Source organism: Felis catus, chromosome A2 (genome assembly GCF_018350175.1).
Source record: "Felis catus isolate Fca126 chromosome A2, F.catus_Fca126_mat1.0, whole genome shotgun sequence".
Taxonomy (NCBI): domain Eukaryota; kingdom Metazoa; phylum Chordata; class Mammalia; order Carnivora; family Felidae; genus Felis; species Felis catus.
Window position 1 is genome coordinate 54049806 of NC_058369.1, and position 22051 is coordinate 54071856.

General features: G+C 51.8%; 1 protein-coding gene and 1 long non-coding RNA gene across 3 annotated transcripts in view; one reads left to right on the plus strand and one right to left on the minus strand.

The window, feature by feature from the left end:
• The first annotated feature begins 79 nt into the window (after nt 1-79).
• LOC123383773 lies at nt 80-1991 on the plus strand. Its single transcript, XR_006593973.1, has 2 exons — nt 80-1183; nt 1310-1991. It is a non-coding gene; the product is annotated as an uncharacterized LOC123383773 (long non-coding RNA).
• The window catches only part of PLXND1 (plexin D1), a 60020-nt gene continuing 39571 nt past the window's right edge, over nt 1603-22051 (minus strand). Inside the window, exons 16-36 of one of the 2 annotated variants that reach the window (XM_023250044.2) lie at nt 21472-21639; nt 21299-21389; nt 20832-21095; nt 20595-20744; nt 19654-19768; nt 12735-12842; nt 12527-12639; nt 11567-11629; nt 10917-11047; nt 10336-10534; nt 9120-9266; nt 8764-8920; nt 7846-7949; nt 7699-7762; nt 6947-6981; nt 6571-6675; nt 5903-6066; nt 4589-4736; nt 3333-3473; nt 3098-3172; nt 1603-2836 (exon numbers count right to left, since the gene is read on the minus strand). In XM_023250044.2, coding sequence (XP_023105812.1) covers nt 2720-2836; nt 3098-3172; nt 3333-3473; nt 4589-4736; nt 5903-6066; nt 6571-6675; nt 6947-6981; nt 7699-7762; nt 7846-7949; nt 8764-8920; nt 9120-9266; nt 10336-10534; nt 10917-11047; nt 11567-11629; nt 12527-12639; nt 12735-12842; nt 19654-19768; nt 20595-20744; nt 20832-21095; nt 21299-21389; nt 21472-21639 — 2659 coding nt within the window. In that variant the 3' untranslated portion in view covers nt 1603-2719. Of the gene's footprint in view, nt 2837-3097; nt 3173-3332; nt 3474-4588; nt 4737-5902; nt 6067-6570; nt 6676-6946; nt 6982-7698; nt 7763-7845; nt 7950-8763; nt 8921-9119; nt 9267-10335; nt 10535-10916; nt 11048-11566; nt 11672-12526; nt 12640-12734; nt 12843-19653; nt 19769-20594; nt 20745-20831; nt 21096-21298; nt 21390-21471; nt 21640-22051 lie in introns of both variants that reach the window. The other variant, XM_011280229.4, reaches the window with a different exon arrangement.

Here is a 22051-nt window from a genome sequence, read left to right on the forward strand (position 1 = left end):
ACTGCGCTGAAGGTCTCCACCTCCCATGACCCTCGGACAGCGAAGACACTCCTGAGGCTGCAAGGCAAGTCTTCAGGGCCCCAGATAAGAACTGTGGACAATTCACAGAAGTTGCCCACCTTCCGTGTTGAGAAATGACCCCAGAAACCAGAGCTTTCCTCCATGAGCAAATGTGTTGTGAAACTTCAAGAAGGAATTGCATGTTAATCAGGCGTGAAAACAGGCTGCAGAATATTTAATGACACGGAAAGATGTTACTGACATATTGTTGCATGGGGGAAAGGCAGGTTACAAAATGGTGTGTACACCCTGGTCCCGAATTTTATTCAGCCCCCGACCCAGGCAGGCACACAATCTGGACCGACATTCTCTGAGACATTGACCTTGGGTGGGTTCGCATAGCTTTATTTTCTAAGTGCTTTTTGTACTTCCTGACATTTCTGCAGGAAACCTGTGTTCACAAATCACACCAAAAAAAAAAAAAAAAAAACCCTATCAAATGTGTCAATAACTTAAATTAGAAAATCTGCTTAATAAAAAGGAATCAGTGCTCAGAATAGAAAATTTGAAAAGATAAAGAATCTGTCCCCACCCCGAAGCCAGTACAGGAAAAGGCTATTTTTAAAGCTAAAAATTGTTTATTTTTCTTTTCTCACTTCTCTGTTCTCATTAATTCTAGAACTGGTATTTGTGGGATTTTGTTTCAATTGTATGAATTTTTCTGTCCTAGTTCTTATTCTTGATAAATGTATGCTTAGTTTTTTTCCCCATTATGATGGAAAAATAATTAACTTGAGTAGCTTCTAATTGGGAGCCAGTTTGCTAATAACCTTTTCCCGGGGGGTGGCGTTGAACACCCCCCCCCCCCACCAGCTTCGTCCCCGAGCCAGCAGGGTGGGCCGGGGGTTCTGTGGCAGTGCTGACCCTGAGGAAGGTTAACTGCTGTGAGGAACAGATTGCCCCACTGGAAACAGTCCAGGGTTACACCGGCCTCGGGGAAACTGCGTATTTCCTCACGTGAAAAAATGGGGTTTTCAAGATTGATGAGATATTCAAGGGGCATGTGTAAACATCAGCTGTCTTCCTAGGACAGTCACCTTGACCTCCCCACCCATTTGGGGTCCACTGTGGAGACCGCCTGGAGGAAGCACAAATGAGAAGAATAGGGAGGCCGTGCAACCTGGTTTGTATCCCCACTTTGCTGCTCCCTGGCTATACGACCTGCGGGGGTGGGGGGCGGAATTCCTCCACTGCATTGAGAGTCAGTTTCTACATCTGTGAAATGGGCATAATATTCTGTTCCTCACAGGCCTGTTCTAAAGGTAAGTAGGAGCAGGACCCACATGGCAGCTACGACATCTTCCTGGAGGTCCCATGGATGCCCTCCAACCAAGCTCAGGAAGGTCGGCTATGGGTCAGGCCCAGAGCAAGCAGACATTGTCCCACTGAATCCTGCCATTGCCTTCCCAGAACGAAGGTATCTGCCCAAGCTTGTGAACGAGGATGGCAGAGGCAGGGCTCTAAACCTGGCTGCCCTCTCCTTTCTACTACAAGCTCACCTTTCCCTCCTTGGCCATCTCAGGATAAAGGCTGGAGCCCACGCAGGTTTTCCCATCAGGCTTTTATTATAAAGAAGGTTCCAGAGCTTCCCAGCCACCCCCTCCAGCCCAGCCCCCACGGGCTCGGAGCCAGTCCCAGTGCTGGCTGGGTCTGCTGCAGGGGGAGCCGGGTCAGCCACGGAGGGTTGCTTCTGACAGGAACAGAATGGGTGATTTTTTTTTCAGGCCTTTGGGGGGGGGGGGGTCTCTGCCAGGTCTGCCTGTTCTCTGGAACAGTCATTTCCAGTGTTATGTTGGGAGCCCCTAGGGACCCCTCCCCGGGTCCTCTGCACAAGCGGCAGCTATTCACAGTTGGCGCGTGAGAAGTTTTTTAATATATAAAAGCTTAAAAAAAAAAAAAAGTGGTGCTATCTTTAGAAACACTTCCAGCAAGATCAAGTAGCCCAGCTACAGCCTTGGTGCAACTTAGCCCCCTCCCCTCCCTTCAGCACCTGTCCCCTCGTCCTCTGCCCGCCCCAGCTTGTGGGAAAGCCCACGGAGCCTGCCCACGGGCCGTGGGCACTGCCCACTCCACCAGCAGCCGCTCAAGCAACCACAATCTGACACCGCTTGAAACCGTGTGCCACCAGAGTCCTCTCTGGGTGACAGCAGACGGAGACAACATTGTGGCGGCCGACGCAGAAACCGATCCAGGGCTGGTGCAAAGAGGCCTCCCCTCTGCCACATTGGATGAGGTAGTGTTTCCGGCTGCGGCCTCTGGGCCGGGGGGCTCTGCTTGAGGGCGCTGGGCCATGTAGGGCAGGGCTTCAGCAGCAGTGGTGGTGGTGGCAGAGCTGGGGGTGGGGAGGCTCTGGCCAGGCTGTGCTGGCGGGGGGCAGGGGCTGGGGGTGGGTGAGCGGCAGGAGCCTTACCAGGCACTGGCTGCAGCTTTCAAGTCCCCAGCCCAGAGATCAGGTCTGGGGGCAGGTGGGAGGGGCCAGAGAGAGGTGCCCAAGGGGCCAGGGCTGGGGGGTTCCTCTGCCAGGCTCAGAGGGGCCCTTCCATTCCCCCCTCCCCAGAAGCTGACTCTGCTCAGTCATTTCCCAGCCGCAGTCAGAGGCACGGGGATCAAAGTGAAGTCGAGGGCAGCGTGTCCCTCCCCAGCACCGTCTCCCACAGGCTCAGGCCTCACTGTAGCACTCATAGATGTTGTCCTCCATCAGAGCCACCACCTGCTCAAACTTGTGCTGCAGCTGGGTCCTCCGGGCAGTGGGGTTCGCCTCCAAGGCAGTCATGATCTGACAGGGAAGCAGGGGGCAGCTGGGTCACAGCCCGAGGCCCTGGGCCCCAGAGGCTCCCACCACAGTGGGGGAACAATCTACTCGCTGCCTGATTTCTACTGCTGGCAACCAACACCTAAAGCGCAAATGTCCTGGGATGTGAATACTTGAGCAGGAAACTTTCCTTGGGTTTTCCTGAGCAGAGTGCAGGTGGGCAGGGCAGAAAGCCGGGGGGGGGGGGGGGGGGCACCATGACCCCAGGCCCGCAGGGGTACTCACCTGTGTGCGATACCTCTTGGCATATTTGTAGATCTCAGCCATGGCCACGTTGGTGTTGAACTCGTTCTGGTATTTCTGTAAGGAAGCAGGTGGGAGTGGGGAGGGGTGGTTAACCCACCCTTCAAAACAGGCCCTGGCCCAGCCCCAACGCTTCCACACAAGCCCCCAGCTTCCCGCAGCCCCTCCTTGGGGGTCAGGTCCCGAGCCCACAGGGCCCCTCGGGAGCCCGCCGCACCCGCGACTCCTCGGCCAGGTGCGCGTTCATCTCCTGCTCGCTGAGCGGCGTCATGTCGTGGATCTGCTTGTAATAGCGCTGCACGATCTTCCGGTACTCAGGAATCTCCTTGGCATAGAGGAGCTTGTTGGTCGGAGAATCCTGGGCAGAGAGGAGTGGGGCGGCAGGCAGATAAGGCGGCGGGCGGAGACCAGATCTGTCTGTTTCTGGACAAGCCCTCGTCCGTCGGCCACACAAAGGGCCCCATCACTTTGTACCAGGGGCTCTTTGCCCCCTCCTGGTGCTGCCCTTTGGCATGGAACCCCTGCCCTATTTTCTATGGGACTGAAGGGGGAACCACTCCCTTTAGGGGGAAAAGTGCACAGGCTCTGCGCCAACTCTTTGTCGCACGCTGGCTGTTTCGTTTGTATCCTCACTTAGGGTTATGGGTCTTGGTGGCTAAGATTGTTGGAAGCCCAATTGCTGGCTCAGTGGAATATTTCCCACTGCATGTTTCCAACGCCTGAAAGCAAAACGCGCCAAGTACGCTCCCAGTTCTTTGTCACGGGCATCCTGCCTACGGAGACCGTATGTGAGAAGTGATGGCATTCTCTCTCTCTCATGGCCTCTGAAAGTCATGGGCTGAAGGTAGGGCCGTGCACCCGCCATCCTGTAGTGCCTGGTCTAATTATACCATCTCGTTAATGTTCACAGCAGCCAGCATTGTCCCCCGCCTCCCTGCCCCTGGCCAGGTAGTTCCCTCTGCCTAGAATGCAGTTCTCCCTCCTCTCCACTCTCTAAAACCAACCGGATCCTCCCCCTGCAGAGCTCTTGGGGATATCCCTCCCATGTGCATCTCAGAGGTCTTGGTCCCCTGTTCCCCTCTGCCCACTCTTTTACTCAGTGCCCACTCACAGGCTCTTGACCATCAGGACTGCTACTTGGAGCCTGGCTGATTCCTTCATGATACTGTACCTGACCAAGCAGGTTTCCCACATTGATACTGGCTTCCCTGGGCCTGGCCCTATGGCCTAAATGTTGGAAGGTGGTGCTGGGCACACCTGAGGCAGGTGCAGGGTTTCTGACCACAGGGGCCAGTTTCTGGGCACCTGCCTCTGTTGGAACATCCCTGCTCATCCCATGTCCCCACCAACCCCCTTCACCCCAGCCATGAGCTCCTTGGGTTCCTCTCCCAGGAAGATCTGAGGCCCACGCACCCCACCTGGGCACCCTCCTCCCACTCTGACAGTGGGCTGCCCGCCCCAGGAGCAGCAGACCTTGCCCAGCTGGAGGTCGGAGATGGAGCAGGCATCAATGAAAGCCTGAGCGATGACAGAGAGGCAGGCGTCGATGTGGTCTGTCTTGTCAATGTCGAAGACAAACTGGGGGTTCTTCAGAATGTTTACCCAGAACCGGAGAGGAAGGCTATGGGATGGGAGTGATGGAGGTGGGGTGAGGGGTGGGGCAGCAAAGGAAGTGGTCGTTGAGGGGTTCGAAGGAGGGAGGCAGCCAGGCCCAGAGGACAGGCTGGCTTTACCCCCTGCCCCCCCAAGGCCAGAGGGGCTTAGACCCAAGATGGAACCTCCGTTTGTTCATCCATAAATAGGGTTGATGATCATCTCTGCCAGCTGTAGCAGCTGAGGGGCCAAGAGCTGGGTTTCTGGCATGCAGCGGGCAGGACACTGGGGCAGGGGCTGCAGGCCCAGGCTACCTTCGTACCCGCTCCCAACCCCCCACAGAACCTTCTGCTCTCACAAGGGAGCCTCAAGCCAAGTCCTGGTTCTCATTAGAAGAACCCCCCCCCCCAACTCTGCCCTGCCTGGCAGCACATGGCTCCTCCTCCCAGCCCTTGCACGGCAGCAGGAAGTCCACCATTAGCTGGGGCCACTGAGCAGCCAGAAAGGGCTGAGGGAGGGCAGGGCCTGGATCTTTGGCCTTGGTCTCAGGAGGCCAGAGAGGGTTGGTAGTGCCCCCAGCCCAGGGCCACCCACTGACTCAGCAGCTTGGAGTGGAGGACCCTCCCCCAGAGGTCTGAGAAGCCCCTGCAGCTGCACAGTAACTTCTAGGCGTCATTTTTACTGAGGTTCAGGCTGAAGTTTTCAACAAGCTGTGGGGTTCTGTGACCTGGAAAGCCTTAAAGGAAGGCTATGAACTGGGTATAGGAGTCAGATCTCGTGGGTTTGAGCCCGGTTCTGCCACTGCAAGGGCTGTGTGATCTTGGGTGGGCACTGCTCTGTGAGCCTTGTGCTTCTCATCTGTCAAATGGAGCTGAGGGTACCCGCCCAAGAGGGGTGGAAGAGAGAAATGATGGTAAGGACAAAACTTATACAATGCTTGCTTTTAGTTAATTCTTACAATTAAGGTGGATCACTTTTATTGCCCTGATTTTACAGCTGGGAATACTAAAGCACAGAGAGGTGAAGTCACTTATCCAAAGTCACACAGCTAGGAAGCAGCAAAAGAGGAACTGAATCCAGGCAGGTGGACTGAGAGACCAGGGTCTGAACTGCTGCACTATTGCTGCCCACGTTGAAACAATGAAGCCGCACATCCCTCCCTGCCCGCCGCCCACACACCATTGGCCCACCAACCTGTTGGTCTTCCATATGTGCAGAGTGTCAGGATCTGAGATCCCCCTCTTCTCAGCCTGCTCCTCCAGGAAGTCAAAGAAGTACTTGACGGCCAGTGGTGGCTTGTCTTCACGGATGCTCAGGATGGCCTTGAACAGGTCATCCAGAAACTTCTGCAGTGTGCCCTGCAGAGGAGTGGGGTGGCTACGATCAGCCCAGGGTCATGTGGGGAGGGGAGTGTGCACCTCTCCTAGCTTCAGGGAGCTCGGAGTGCTTGGGATGGTGAATGGGAAAGCCATAATACTATCAGGCTGGTCACCTAACTTCTCTGGACCTTGGTTTTCTTCTCTGTGAAATAGGTTAGTGAAATTCTCCTCCCAGGGGTACTGAAAGGACTAATCCAAATACTGGAGCACAAAGCGGGGAATGGGTAAGGCCACCTGAGCTATGTGACCTTGGGGGCAGTACTGACCCCTCTGGGCCTCTGCTGCCCTGTTACTTTGGCTAATACAGAAGTTGTCTGTTAGGCACCTTTCATGGCTGTGAGCAAATCACTCCCCAGGAGCAGCACAAAGCCCTCAGCCTCTCATGCAGGGAGCCCTTCTGCCCCCACAGAACTCTACCCCCCCACCATACCCAGGCATGTGCACATAGCTGGCCCGTTGACAGGGAGGAGAGGTGAGGCCCACCTTGGTGGACAGCAGGCGAGTCAGGTAGATCTCTGGTAGCACCTTCTTGCGGTGGCTCTGCCGGTGGGACTTCTTGGGCTCTGCCAGCTCGTCCGTGGGCAACACCTAGGAGGCCGGGAAGGGGGCCAGTCCAGCACCTGGTACCACCCTTGGCCATCCTGTGGGCGGTCTAATCCCACAACCCACAGGTATCTGGCTCCACATGCGCTTTGTGGTGCCCAAGGGATGAGGGTGATTCTGGGACCTACCCTCTGCTCCCTAGTCCCCAGCCTTTCCCAGGGCTGGGAATGTTTTCCCCAGAGGCCTAGGGTGGCAGGAAGCCAAGTCCACACCCGGTGAGGGCGGGCGCCCCCAGGGCCAGAGGCCGGGCACTTACCAGATGGAAATACTTCTCCGTGTCCAAGTCTTTCACTGTGAGATGGAAAACACAATAAATAAACAAGAGAGAGGAGGGGAGACAAACAGAAATGGAGACATTAAGATGGAGAGAGGCAGAGAGAGAGAGAGAGAGATCCAGAGAGACACCGAGAATGAGATAGAGGCAGTGAGAAATAGACACATGAGAAAGGAGAAACGGACAGAGAGAGAGTCAACAGATGGACAGGGGAAAGACCCTCAGAGGGGAAAAGGCTGGCTGCCCTCACCCCCTCCACTGCCCAACCCAGACCTCCTAAGTTGTGGGGACAGGCCCAAGGTCCTGCTCCTGACCTCAGGAGGGGACCCTGAGATGCCGGGAGCCGAGGACCCCATGCCTGGCAGCTGGGCAGCTGGGCCTGGGGAGCCTGAGGGTGTGGATGGGGGTGGAATTGAGGCAGGGACACAGCCTGAAGCCCAGATGGACAGACCAGCTCCCCCTCCAGCCTGGCAGCTGCCCAGACCTCTTGAAACCACATCCCGCCCTTTTGGGGCCTCTCTCTGGCTGCCCGCAGGATACTAGCCTGAGGAGGCCTGGCCACAGGCCCTGCCCAAGCAGTACTGGGGCAGAGGGGCTGGCCTGGCCCTTGCCTCAACCAAGGAGACAATAGTCCGGCCCAGTCCTGCCTCTTAAAGCCTCAGGTTCCCTATGATGACTGCTCAGAAAGAGCCCAGGCCTGGCCTAGACACCCTCCCCATGTCCACCGGTGCTACCTCGGCCCAGTGTGTTGTCCTTCTTGTCTGTGAGGCTCATGGCCAGGGAGGCACCTTCGGGGATCTGACAGGAGGGGAGAGGCCGAGGTCAGAGGTCAGAAGTTAGGGAGGGTGGAAGTGGGGGATGGGTGGGGCCGGGGCCCTCACCTTGTAGTGGGCCAGTGTGTTGAGCTTCTTGCGGCCATCTTCCACCACAGACGTGTCATCCAGGTCCCGGAGGATATAGCTCTGTGTGCTCGAGGCGAACCACTCTGGGGGCAGGGAGCAGGGTGTCAGGGGCGGGGAGCTGGCTGGAGGGCGCAGCACCAGCCTGGGCCCCCCAGGGAGAGGTCTCTTGCTCTCTCTGTGGAACCCAGGGCAAGCCATGCCTCTCTCTGAGCCTCTATTTTTCCATCTGTAGAATGGGGAGGAGAGAGTATGGTGGGCACAGAGCAGGTTTAGAAATGTCCTCATTTTTGACATTGTTACTTTATTAACGCCAATGAAATAAAAGGTACCGCGTGTGAAAGGGATCACATACCTTCCATGACCCCACTGTCCTTAGGTACAGACTCTGCCCTTCCAGGATCTGGGTGACTGAGTGCCTGCCCAACCTCATCACCTACCCTATCCTGGCCCCGGCCTACCAGCCCTGGCGAGCAACCTGCTGTGAACAGTCACTGCACCTAGCACCTATTTATCATCAGAACCTGGTGCTTGCAACAGGGCCTGGACAGACCAGGTGCTATGAAAAGCCTGTGGTCACAGAACGAATGTTCTCAGCTTTTTGGTCTAACTAGAACTCCTATGCATCCTTCAAAACCCACTCCAACTCCCCCTCCTTGAGGAAGCCTTTCCTGAATACTTTTTGCTGTTGTTTGCAGCTTGCTCACACTGCAGTACCCGTCTCCCTGCCAGAATAGGAGCTCCCTGGTGATGGGCATCTTGTCTGATCATCCATCTCCATGTCCCCGGTGCCTCAGTCAACGTACATTCACTAACTGAAAGGAGTATACAACCAAGGCAAGGGACAGCTCCCGCTGGAGCAGCCCAAAGGCTAAGGCCCGCCACCCGGCCCCTGCCCACCGAGGTCAACGTCCTCCGCGCGTGGCCACTGAGAGTAGGGCACATTCTTGCAGAAGGCTTCCAGAATCTTCTCTTTGACCTGTGTCAGCGTGTCTGTGTCCATGGCCCGCACACTCAGCGAGTCCATGCCACAGCCCTGGAAGGACACGTTCAGGTTCTGCATGAGACAAGAGAAGACAGTCAGCAAGTCCCTTCCATCGCTACCCAGGGCCCAGGCAAGGCAACAGCCTGCCCAGGGCGGCTGGGTCACGATTAAGGTCAGGATGCTCCGGGCATGGGGGTTCCCCTCCCAGTCAGCCTGGGAGATGGTTCCCACCTTGCTGCCCAGCTAGCTGCCCTGGTCCCGCCCAACTCACCCGGGGCTTGGCCTCAATGTTCTCCCGCAGCAGCCACTCCTCGTTGAGTGTGTAGCGGGCCTTGCCTGTGATGGCATCAATGGAGCCCTTGTTGATCTGCTGCTTGATGGCGCACAGGAGCAGGAAGAATGGCTCCCCAACTGTTTCCTGGGGTGTGCACAGGGCTGTCAGAGGCCCAGCCTGCCCAGCCCAGCCCAGCCCGCACTGCCTCCCTGCCCACCCTCCATGTTCCAGGTCCCAAGCCTTTGGCCATGCTGTGGCCCCCACCTTGAATGCCTTCACTACCCCTTCCGCTAACACCTCCACACTGTGTAACATCCTCCTTTTGGATCCTGGTGTCATTCTCCCCACATCTCCCTGCTTCCTGTCCACTACACCCCCTCCCGCCCCCTGTGTCTCCATGGATTCTAAGGTGGAAAACCACTGTCTGGGGGCAGGCACATTCATTTGGTCATCCCAGCAACTCTTCCAGGCATGGGATATCCCCCTCGCTGCTGAGGCTCAGAGAGGACAATCAACCTTCCCAGGGTCACCCAGTGGGGAGGTAGCAGAGCTAGACTCGAGCCCCCAGATCAGCTGGCTCCCAGGCCCGTGACTCTGCTAAGCCACCCAGGGTGCGTTTAGGGAGAACTAGAACACAGAATGTGGTGTCAAATCACAAGCTGGTGAGTAGAGAGAGTCTTGGGCCAGGCTGGGCCTCATACCCCAACCATCCCGCTAAGCCCTCAGACCCGAGCTTAGGGTTGCCTCTTCCAGGAAGCCACCTTGAGCCCTCTAACCGGGTCCAAGGCATCGGTAGTGGAGTGCCACTGTGTGGCATTTATCGCTCTGTATTTTAATTGCCATTTCCACACCTGTCCGCTCTAAGCCTGGGGGAATCTTAAGGGCTGGGACTGGGCCTGATTTATCATGTGAACTCAGAGCTGTGGCCCAAAGGCACGCAAGGGAGGGTTTGATGACCAAGACAGCAATCTTCCAGAACAAAGCCCGGTGACAGTCTCTGTTCTGCCCTGAGCTTGCTCCGAGCCCCTACAGGAAGCCAGGCCAGGCTTCCCTGAGCCTCAGTTCCCCTGTCTGTATAATGGACCCTCTAGGATTCTCCTTGCTCCCTGAGCCCCTCTTTCCTCATCTGCACAAAGATGACAGAGTTGACGTGACATGGGCTTGGGAGGTGGTGGTCCCCGCTGCCCTGGTGGTGCAGCTCCGCCCCCCTCACCCGCAGACAGCTGTACATGCAGATGGACATCCAGTTGGTGAGCATCTTCTCAACCACAGACTCTGTGCGCCGCAACATGAGCTTAGGGTTCTTGGCAGCCGAGGCATCGATGAGGTCCACCAGCAGCTCCTTCATGATGCCCGTGTAGTACTCGAGCTTGCCGTGGAGCGCGATGGTCAGCAGGGAGGCCAGGCTGCACCTGCGGGTGGGTGTGGGGCATCAGCACTGGCTGCAGCCAGAGGCCCTGGGATCTGAGGAGTGGGAGGAGGGGGTGCCGGTGTTGCCTCGTGGGCCTGGCGAGCCCAAGTATGCCTGTGTGGGTGGTGCCTGGCAGATGGGTGGGCACAGCTCAAACCCACCTGGAGAAAGGGCCACTTTCTCTAGCATCCACAGTAACCGCTGTGCCCACGAGCCTAGACCTTGGGCATCCAGGCCCAGAAAAGTCAGGAAAGGGCCTGGTGCTGGGTAGATGCCCATTGCCTAGCGGGCAAGGTGATTTGCAAACTGCCCCACCCAACCCAGGACGGGCTGTGTGGCCTCTGACAGGCCCCTGTCCCTCTCCCAGAGCCTTGCAGCCTGACCTGTCACGCACTGCAAAGTCTTTCTGTTGCTCCAGCGCATGCACGAAAACAATGAGGAAGTGCTTATTGTTGAGCAATGAGGAGAACAGGCTGATCCCCTCTTCCATGTTGGGCCGGCAGCTTTCCGGGATCTGCGGAAGCAATTGGTGCTGGGGAGTCCACAGGGGTTTGGTGCCTCTACCAGGCCTAGGAGTCAGCACTTATAATGCCCTGAATGTCTCCTTGAATGCCTCCTGGGATGGGGAGCTCACCACCTTTTCATGGTAGAGGTCTCTTAACTCCCCATGACTGGGAATAACGGCTCAATTGAGCTGAAAAATGGGGCTCACAGAAGGTCAAAGGTGCCTGGAGGTAACCCAGATTCCTTCTACGTGAGAACCTCTCATTTTCCATTCTCTAAGCAGCAGATGGAGTGGGATATCCAGAAGGGCCCAATCCTCTCTCCTCACTACCTGGCTTAGGGTCAGCACTTACCACACCCTGAATGGACACTTGAATGCCTCCTGGGATGAAGGGCTCATTATCTTGCAATAACTGACTCCTTCCTCCCAACTCCTGGTGATTCGGACCCGTGGATCAGATGAACAGGAAAGCGGGGCCCAAAGAGGGGTGGGTTGGCTCTAAGTCATGCACCTGCATGGGGTACTCACCTTCCATTCTCCCAGCAATGGGTGGGTCTCCTGCACCGGGGCACTGCCCTGGGAGTTGAGGGTCTGGGAGGGCAGCACATAACGTTCTTCATAGAGAGAGGAACACTGTAGGGGCAGACCACCCCCCAGCATCTCAGCAGGGCTGCGTCTCCCCTCACCAGCACACAAGGGCCGCTCAGCAAATGCAAAGGGATGCCTTGTCAAGGAAGAAGAGGCAGTAGGCCATGCGCAGGGCCTTAAGGGTCCAGAGACCCAAGAGGCTTCATGGGGGAAAGGAAAGGGTGGAACCTCACGACACAAGGTGTGGCAATGCACAAGGCTTAAGAGGAAGCAAAAGCAGCTCAGTGGGGAACGGGAGAAAGCGCAGAGAGGCCAGCGGGAACTACAGCGTGGCCTTGTTTGGGCTGCCACAGGGTAAACAGTGCAGAAGGGCAAGAAGCAGGGTAGTGGACACCAGCACATATGCTCTTGCTGGGCCCGGGAAGGGGGGGACAGGGCAGCAGCCCCTGGAACGCAAAGAGGGGTGGGTGGGAGGCTTGGGGTAGAGTCCCGTGGGCAGGAGGAGGGGACGTGGAGACCAAAAGCCTGACTGGGAAGGGGCCCACCAGGGCTGAGAGAGGCTGGGGGGGGCGGGCACTGGGGGCTAGGAGAGCCCCCTTAGTGAAGGGAGAGGCAGGCCCTACCCGCCAGGAGAGCGGGGCTAAGAGCCGGCTTCCATACGGACAGTTAAACATCAAATGAATAGAGAAGAAGAGTGAGAGGAGAAACTGGGACCCCTCCCCCTTGGCAGGCGAGGGCAGATAGCCAGGGCTGCCATAAATGTGCATGCAGGTTACGCATTGCTCAAGGGGTCCACGTAGCACCAAGTTTTCCCATCTGCTTAAAAGTGCCCTCTAGGTTGGCATGGCTCAGAAAGAGATCAAGGAACCCCTGAGGTGACTGGCAAGGGTGCCGGCTGACCTTAGGGAAGAAGGTGCGGGTCACAAAGTGCTTATACTCCAGGAAAGGGATGCCCTGGCTGCGGTTCAGCTCCTTGGTCAGATCAGTCATGTCTGTCTGCAGCTCGGCAAACCCTGGTGGATAGGCAGGGAGCTGTGAGTAGATCCTGAACCCATTCCCCAGATGGGAAAGCCAAGGTCCACAGTCCCGCATGCTCCCCACCCACTACCTTTTCGGATTTCCTCTCGGATCTGAGATTCCATCTCCTCCATCTGCAGCAGAGTCTTCTGCCAGTAGCGCTCTGCACGGCGGCTCTTGGTACAGAAGACAAACAGGGCTGCAGGCAGTAGAGAGGCAGGTCAGGCCTGGAAAGCCCTTTGGAAAACAGTTGTCGGCACATGGCAGTGTGCAGGGCCTGGGCCTGGAGTGAGAGGTCCTGCTGGCTTCCTGCTCCTCTGGGCAGGGTGTGGGAAGGTGGACGGTTGCCCCGGCCTACAGTCCTCCCCTCCCTGGTGGGCTGAAAACTCCTACAGGGTAAAGGGTTAGGGAACGCCCTGGAAAATAACTCTGATGTCCCATTCTTATAAAAAGAAGTGGTGTGTGTGTGTGTGTGTGTGTGTGTGTGTGTGTGTGTTTAAACTAGTGGTAAACATTATAAAATAAAGGTAGTGGGTCAAACACTTAGAAAGCAAGTATGAAGAGTAAGACAAAAGTAGTAAAATTAATTAAAATACGATAATTAGCTAAGAGATACATAAAACAAACAGATGTAAAGTGTGTCATCAAAAATATAAAATGGGGAGAGTAAAAATATAAAGCTCTGGAATGTGCTCAAAATTGACTTAATATCAACTTAAAAGAGACTGTTGTTATAGGGGTGACTGGGTGGCTCAGTTGGTTAAGTGTGCGATTTCAGTTCAGGTCATGATCTCGCTGTTCGTGAGTTTGAACCCCGGGTCGGGCTCTGTGCTGACAGCTCAGAGCTTGGAGCCTGCTTCGGATTCTGTGCCTCCCTCTCCCTCTGCCCCTCCCCTCCCCTGCCCATGCTCTGTCTCTCTCTCTCTTTCCAAAATAAACATCAAAAAAAATTTTTTAAAGAAACTGTTATAAACCTAAGATGTTATATGTGAACCTTGCAGTTACCACAAAGAAAAAACTTATATAAAATACACAAAAGAAAAAAATCTAAGCACACCACTAAAGAAAGCTGTCAGACCACAAGGGAAGAGAGCAAAAGAAGTAAGGAACAGAGAAAAACTACAAAAATAGCCAGAAAATAATGAAATGGCAATAAGTATGTACCTATCGATAATTACTTTAAATATAAATGGACTGAATTCTCCAATGAAAAGACATGGATGAACGGATACAAACCAACACAGAAACAAGATGCATCTATCTGCTGCCCATGAGAGACTCATTTCAGAAGTGTGGGGACACAGGCTAAAAGTGAAAAGAATATTCCATGCAAATGGAAAGATAAAAAAAGCTAAGGTAGCAATACTTCCATCAGACACAATAGATTTTAAAACAGAGTCAATCCAACAAGAGAATATAACATTTGTAAATATTTCTGCACCCAACATGAAAGCACCTAAATATACAAGGCAATATTAACAAGCCTAAATGGAGAAGCAGACAACAACATAATAATAGTCGGGGACTTTAACACCCCACCTACATCAATGGATAGACAACACAGACAGAACATCAATAAGGAAACATCATCCTTAAATGACGCACTGGACCAGCTGAACTTAACAGATATATACAGAACACTCCATCCAAAAACAGCAAGTGACACCTTGCTCAGTCTGGGTGGCTCAGTCTGTTGAGCATCTGATTCTTGATTTTGGTTCAGGTCATGATCTCATGGTCGTGAGATAGAGCCCCATATCGGGCTCTGCATGGGCCTGAAGCCTGCTTAAGAGTCTTTCTCTCCCTCTCCCTCTGCCCTGCCCCTGCTCACATGCACTTTCTCCCTCTCAAAATAAAATAAAATCTCAGGGCGCCTGGGTGGCTCAGTTGGTTAAGCATCTGACTTCGAATCAGATGATCTCACAGTCCATGCGTTTAAGCCCTGCATCAGGCTCTGTGCTGACAGCGCAGAGCCTGGAGCCTGCTTCAAGTTCTGTGTCTCCCTCTCACTCTGCCACTCCCCTACTCATGCTCTCTCTCTCTCTCTCTCTCAAAAATAAGTAAACATTAAAAAAATTTAAATAAAATCTCAAAAACCGCAAAATACATAGTCTTTTCAAGTGCACATGGAACATTCTCTAGGATGGGTCACATATTAGGCTACAAAACAAGTCTCAATAAATTTAAGAAAACTGAAGTAATATCCAACATCTCTTCTGACCACAACAGCATGAAACTAGAAATTAATTACAAGTAGAAAATGGGAAAAGGCACAAACACGTAGAGACTAAGCAACATGTTACCGAACACCCAATGAGTAAATGAAAAAACCAAAGAGGAAGTAAAAAAAAAAAAAAAAAATACATGGAGGCAAATGAAAACAGAAGCATGGCAGTCCAAAATCTTTGGGTTGCAGAAAAAGCCATCCTAAGAGGGAAGTTCGCTAGTGATACAGGCCTCCTTCAGGAAATGAGAAGTCTCAAATGACCTAACTTTAAAGGAACTAGAAAAAGAACAAAGCCCAAAGTTAGTAGAAGGAAGGAAATAAAGATCAGAGGAGAAATAAATGAAATAGACTGAAAAACAATAGAACAGACCAATGAAACCAAGAGCTGGTTCTTTGATAAGAAACAAAATTGACAAACCTTTAGCCAGACTCATCCAGGAAAAAAAAAAAAAGGACTAAATTAAATCAGAAATGAAAACGGAGAAATTGCAACTGATACCACAGAAATATGAAAGATAACACTGTACGTTGCACACCAACAAATTAGACAACCGAGAAAAAATGGATAAATTTCTAGAAATATACAATCTTTTAAGACTGAATAATTAATAGAAAATCTGAATATACTGATTACTAGTAATGAAATTAAATCAGTAATTTAAAAACTCCCCAAAACACAAAAGTCCAGATCCAAATGGCTTTACAGGTGAATTCTATCAAACATTTAAAGAAGAGTTAATACCAATCTTGATATTATTCCAAATAATTGAAGAGAAAGGAATACTTCCAGACTCATTTTATAAAGTCAAAACCAGATAGAGACTACAAAAAAAAAGAAAATTACAGCCCAATATCACTGATGAACAAAGGTGCAAAAAATATGCAAAAATATTAGCAAACCAAATTCAACAATACATTTAAAAAATTGTACACCATCGAGGTGCTTGAGTGGCTCAGTCAGTTGAGGTGCTTGAGTGGCTCAGTCAGTTAAGTGTCTGACTCTTGATTTTTGGTTCAGGTCATGATCTCACAGTACAAGGGATCAAGGCCTGCATCAGGCTCTGCGCTGACAACATGGACTCTGCTTGGAATTCCTCTCCCTCTCTCTCTGCCCTTCTCCCATTCATGCTCTCTCTCTCTTTCAAAATAAATAAATAAATAAATAAATAAATAAACAAACAAATAAACAAACAAACAAACAAACAAACTAACTAACTAACTTTAAAAAAAAGGATCACACACCATGACTAAGTAGGATTCATTCCAGGAACACAAGGATGGTTCAACACCCACAAATCATACAACATGATACACCAAATTAACATAAAAATGAAGCTAGAAATCATATGATCATCTCAATGGACGCAGAAAGAGCCTTTGACAAAATTCAACATCTACTTATGATAAAAACTCTCAACAAAGTGGGTATAGTGGGAATGTACCTCAACATAATAAAGGCCATATAGGACAAACCCACAGCTAATATCAAACTCAATGGTGAAAAGCTGAAAGCATTTTCTCTAAGATCAGGAAGGATGCCCATTCTCATCAATCTTATTCAACATAGCACTTAGAAGTCCTAGCCACAGCAATTAGGCAAGAAAAAGAAATAAAAGGCGTCCACATTTGAAAGGAAGAAGTAAAACTGCCACAGTTTGCAGATGATATAACATATGTAGATAGTCCTAAAGATGCCACCAAAAAACTATTACAACTATTAAACGGATTCAGTTAAGTCACAGGATACAAAATTAACATACAGAAATCTACTGTGTTTCTATATACTAATAAAGAACAATTCAGAAAAAGAAATAAGAAAACAATACCATTTACAACTGCACCAAAAAGAATAAAATGCCTAGGAATAAATTTAACCAAGGGGGTAAGAAATCAGTACTCTGAAAACTATAAGACATTGATGAGAAAAACTGAAGATGACACACAAAAAAAGGAAAGAGATACCACGCTCATACCTTGGAAGAAGTATTGTTAAAATGCCCATATTACCCAAAGCAATCTACAGATTCAATGCAATTCCTATCAAAATACCTATGTTATATTTCACAGAACTAGAATAAAGTATCCTAAAATTTTCAGGAAACCACAAAAGACCCCAAATAGTCAAAGCAATCTTGAGAAAGAACAAAGCGGGAAGGATCATGCTCCTGTATTTCAAACTATACCACAAAGCTATTGTAACCAAAACAGTACGGTACTGGCACAAAACCAGGCATATAGATCAATGGACTAGAAGAGAATCCACAAATAAACTCATCCTTGCATGACCAATTATTCTTCAACAAAGGAGGCAAGAATATACAAGGGGGAAAAGACAGTCTCTTCAATAAATGGTGTTGGGAAATCTGGGCAGCCACATGCAAAAAGAATGAAACCAGACCACTTTCTTACACCATATACAAAAATAAAGTCAAAATGAATTAGAGACTTAAACGTGAGGCTTGAAACCATAAAACTTCTAGAAGAAAACATAAGCAGCAAGCTCTTGGACAGCAGCCTTAGCAATATTTTTTTTGGCTATGTCTCCTCAGGTGAGGACAACAAAAGCAAAAATAAACAAATAGGATGACATCAAACTCAAAAGCTTTTGGACAGTGAAGGAAACCATCCACAAAATAAAAAGGCAACCTATTAAATGGAAGAGGATACTTGCAAATGATACATCCGATAAAAGGTTGATATCCAAAATATATAAAGACCCATACAACTGAATAACAAAAACCAAACAACCTGATTAACAAATGGGCAGAGGACCCGAGGAGACATTTTTCCAAAGACGACACAGATGGCCGACGGACACATGTAAAGATGCTCGACATCACTCATCGTCAGGGAAATACAAATCAAAACCACAATGAGATAGCACCTCACACCTGTCAGAATGGCTCGGATCAAAATGACAAGAAATAACACGTGTTGGCAAGAATGTGGAGAAAAGGAAGCCCTGGTAAACTGTTGGGAGGAACATAAATTGATGCGGCCACTATGGAAAACAGTATGGAGGTTCCTCAAAGATAAAAATAAAACTGTCCTAGGAGCCAGCAATTCCACTTCTGGGTTATTCATCTGCTGAAGAAAACAAATACACTAATTCAAAAAGATACATGCATCCCTGTGTTCACTGCAGCATTATTTACAATAGCCAAGACGTGTAAGCAAGCTGAGTGTCCCTGGATAAATGTGTGGATAAAGAAGTAATGGTATACATACATAAAATATTACTCAGCCCTAAAAAAGAATGAAATCTTGCCATTTGTGACAACATGGATGGATCTAGAGGGTATTACACTAAGAAATAAGTCAGAGAAAGACAAATGTTCTGTGATTTCACTTATATGTGGAATCTAAAAAAACAAAACAAACAAAACAGAAACACTCATAGATACAGAAAACAATCTGGTGGTTGCTGGAGGGGAGGGATGTGCAGGAATAGGTGACATAGGTAAAGGGGATGAAAAGGTTCAAACTTCCACTTATAAAACACATGTCTTGGGGATGTCATGTACAACATAGGGACTATAGTCAATAACATTATAAGAACTTTGTATAGTGACAGAAGGCAACTACATCAAAACACTGAATCACTGTGTTGTGCACCTGAGACTAACATAAAATTGTATGTCAGTTAAAATAAAACAGGGGTCTCCCAGGCTCAGGATCCTTGCCAGGTGCAGTGGCACATGTGTGTAGTCCCAGCTACTTGGGAAGCTGAGGCAGGAGGACTGCTTGAGCCCAGAAGTTCTGGGCTGTGATGTGCTATGCTGGTCGGATGTCCGCATTAAGTTCGGCATCAGTATGGTGACCTCCCGGGAGCGGGGGACCATCAGGTTGCCTAAGGAGGGGTGAACCGGCCCAGGTCAGAAATAGAGGAGGTCAAAAAAATAGGGGTGAACAGTGGCTTTCTTTGGGTGAGAGAATTATGGGCGATTTCTTCTCTTTCTGCTTTTTACCATTTTCGATTCTTTCTACGATGACCGGGTGTTAACTTGTGAATTATGAAACATTTAAAAGGTGACACAGTAGTATTATATTATAATCCCTTACTGGGGTGGGGAAGGGGGAAATATACACACACAAAGATGACCCTTGGACAGCTGGGTTTGAACTGCACAGGCCCACTTACCTGCAGATTTTTAAAAATAAATACAGTGAGTACTGAAAATGTATTTTTTTCATCCTTGTGATTTTCTTAATAACATTTTCTTTTTTCTAGTTTATGGTAAGACTATAGTGTATAATACATATAAATACAAAATGTGTGTTGTTTATGTTATTGGTAAGGCTTCCAGAAACAGGAGGCTATTAGTAGTTAAGTTTTGGAGGGAGTCAAAAGTTATACATAGATTTCAGACTGTGGGGGGGGGGGGTCAGCGCCCCCAGCTCCGTGTTGTTCAAGGATCAACTGTATCACCTTTACAACCATCAGTTTCATAGTGGGATAGCCTACCAAATGTGTAGGTTAAGCTTCCCTTTTAAGCTCCTCCAGTAGCCCCTTACTGGTTCCGGGACAAGGTTCCAAGTTCCTCTGCCAGGCAGTCAGGGCCCACAGCCTGGACCCAGCGCATCCCCCAGCATCTACTATCCTCCACCCATCTGTGCCGCAGCCAGGGCACATCTCTCAGTGAGTAACCCACCACCAAGCTTTTGTTTCAGCTGTGTCCCCAGCCCATCACTCCTCTTCTCCTATCTGCCAGTCTTCTGAGGGGCTGGGACAAGGTGGGGGCAGGTGTGCCCTCCAAGGTGTCACGAGAATAAGTCTCCTTACCAACCACAGAGAGCAGCAGCAGGACACTGCAGATGACGATGGACACAATGATGGCGGTCTCACTGCCCCCCAGCTGCAGTGTGGCAATGGTCTGGTTGAAGTTCCCTACCTGGATCTGGGCAGAGGCGGGAGGAGGGAGCTGTAGCTTCCCCGGACTCGTGCTTTGGCTCCTCTCCTCACTAGCTGTGGGGTCCTGGGCAAGTCACCTAACCTCTTTGAACCTCAGAGGCCACATCTATAAACACAGAGATAACCAGGCCCACCTCCTGGGGATGCTGTGAGGGCTAAAGGAGATGATGCTTGGCTAGCCCTGGCAGAGAGGGGAGACTCAATATGGGCTGTGTTTATTACTACGGCCTGGGAGGGGCAGTGGAGGAGCCGAAGGCAGGGCAGTTCACAGGGCCTGGCTGCTGTCCCCAAGTATTTGGAGGACTGTCTGATGACCAGGGAAACAGGCAAAGGCTGAGGATTCAGAGGGCATAACTGGGACTGGGGTGCAGGTGAAAGAGAGCTTTGGCAGTCAGACCCGTCCTGGGCGGCATGTGTTGCCCTGAGAGGGAAGGGGTTTCCCATCCCAGGAGGCATGCAAACAGGTACAGCATAGAAAAGGTCTCATTTCTGGCCCCTCTCGGTACTCCTCCTGTATCCCTCCCCTCCGTGACTCTGCACGTGACTGGCAGCCCAAACTTGACGTGGAGCATCAAGTGGAACAAGGAAGACTTCTACCGGCCTCTGAAAGTCCAGCCCCATCAGGCCTATCTGGGGCCAATCACTGCCCTGGAGCAGGTGACTAAGTTCTTGGGCCTCATCTGTCAAGTGGGGATGTAAAACTCCACTTGGCGTCATCCACTGAGCACGACAACACTTAGCTCTGATACGCTGGGTGAGGGGCAGGGCTGGGGGCCAGGTCTGCCTCCACCTGGGGTTCCCCGTTCACTCACTGTGATGGGCAACTGCCCCTCGGCCGTGCCCAGGGACTCGTTGACCGAGCAGTGAATGACTCTATCCGAGACGATCTGGATGTCACAGGCCACTTGGCCTATTTTGATCCGGTACTCGTGGCTCTCGAGCCCTAGGCTGTCCTGCTCCTTCTGCAGGAACAGAGAGGGAGTGCTTGCTGAGGTCTGCGGCTGAGCCCGGCCCCGCTCACTCCCGCACTGGTACCCGCTGGAACTCACATGGATGACCAGGGTGAGGGGCTCCCCGGGGTGGTGCTTGATCCACTTCTCCCTCTTGGCCGTGGAGAACTGTGGGTCAGGGAGGTAGTCCAGGCGGAACCTGCTGCCCCGCCGGGCCTCCTGGGGGTCCAGCAGCTCCTCGGCTACAGCCGCCTCATCGGTGTAGGCCCTTCCATTGATGAAGAAGTCTACCGGTGCCGATGCATTGCTCAGGGCCCCAGGGGACGGGCAGGTGATTAGGGTGGAGTTGAGAACTTTGCAGAGCTGGTAGGGAAGGGCCAGGGCCAGGGCCAGGACCAAGGTGGAGGATGGACAGACGGGCAGGAGAAACGGGGAGAGATTGAGGTTTAAGGAGACAGAGAGAGAGAGGGAGAGACAGAGAGGCAGAGAGAAGACAAATACAACAGCGTGAGAGTCAATCAGGGCTACTGGCCGCTCCCCACCCACCTTGGTCCCAGCCCCCTCACCGTGGGCTCCCGGCCAATATGGTGCACAGCCATGGACACATTCTGCACCATGTGGAAACGCTCGCCAGCCACCGTGATGGTCCTGCCGCCACTGTGGGATACAGCGAGCCCTGTCAGCCCACCCGCAGCCCTAGAGAGTGAGCTCAGCCAGAGGTCAGGGTCTGGGGTCTCACCTGACAGGGCTGCGGCGGGGACTGATGGCCGTGATGACTGGGTTCTGCATGTACTGGAAGGTGAGGTTGCTGTGCACACAGCCCCGGCGCTCAAAGCGCACACACACGGACACGGGGGCCGGCAGGGCACCCTCGGGCACCGTGCAGGTGATGCTGGTGTCCATGCGCCTGTGGGAGGGCAGCGGCACTGTCAGCACGGCCCCCACCTCCTGCTGCTTGCTCCTGCCTGCCCCATCGCCCAGGGCACAAGCCCGCATGCCTGGCCTGGATAGGCCTCCTCGACTCGCCCCAACCTGGTCTTCTGCCCCCTCGTACAGGAATCTGTTGTTTGCACATACCCACTGCCACATCTTTGCTCAGGCTGTCCTCCCCACCTTCAACACATTTGCTTTTCCTCCAGCCCTGCCCGTGTGTTCCAATTCTGCCCCATCCCGCCTCATGCAAGAAGCCCTCCCAGAGTCCCTCTCTCAGAGCTGAGGAATGGCTCTGAAAGAACCAGCTTTTTTCCCAGTCTCAGATGTTTCTATTTCCTGCGGGAGTGTCTGCTTTCCCAAGAGCTGACACTTTGCTGGGCTCTTCT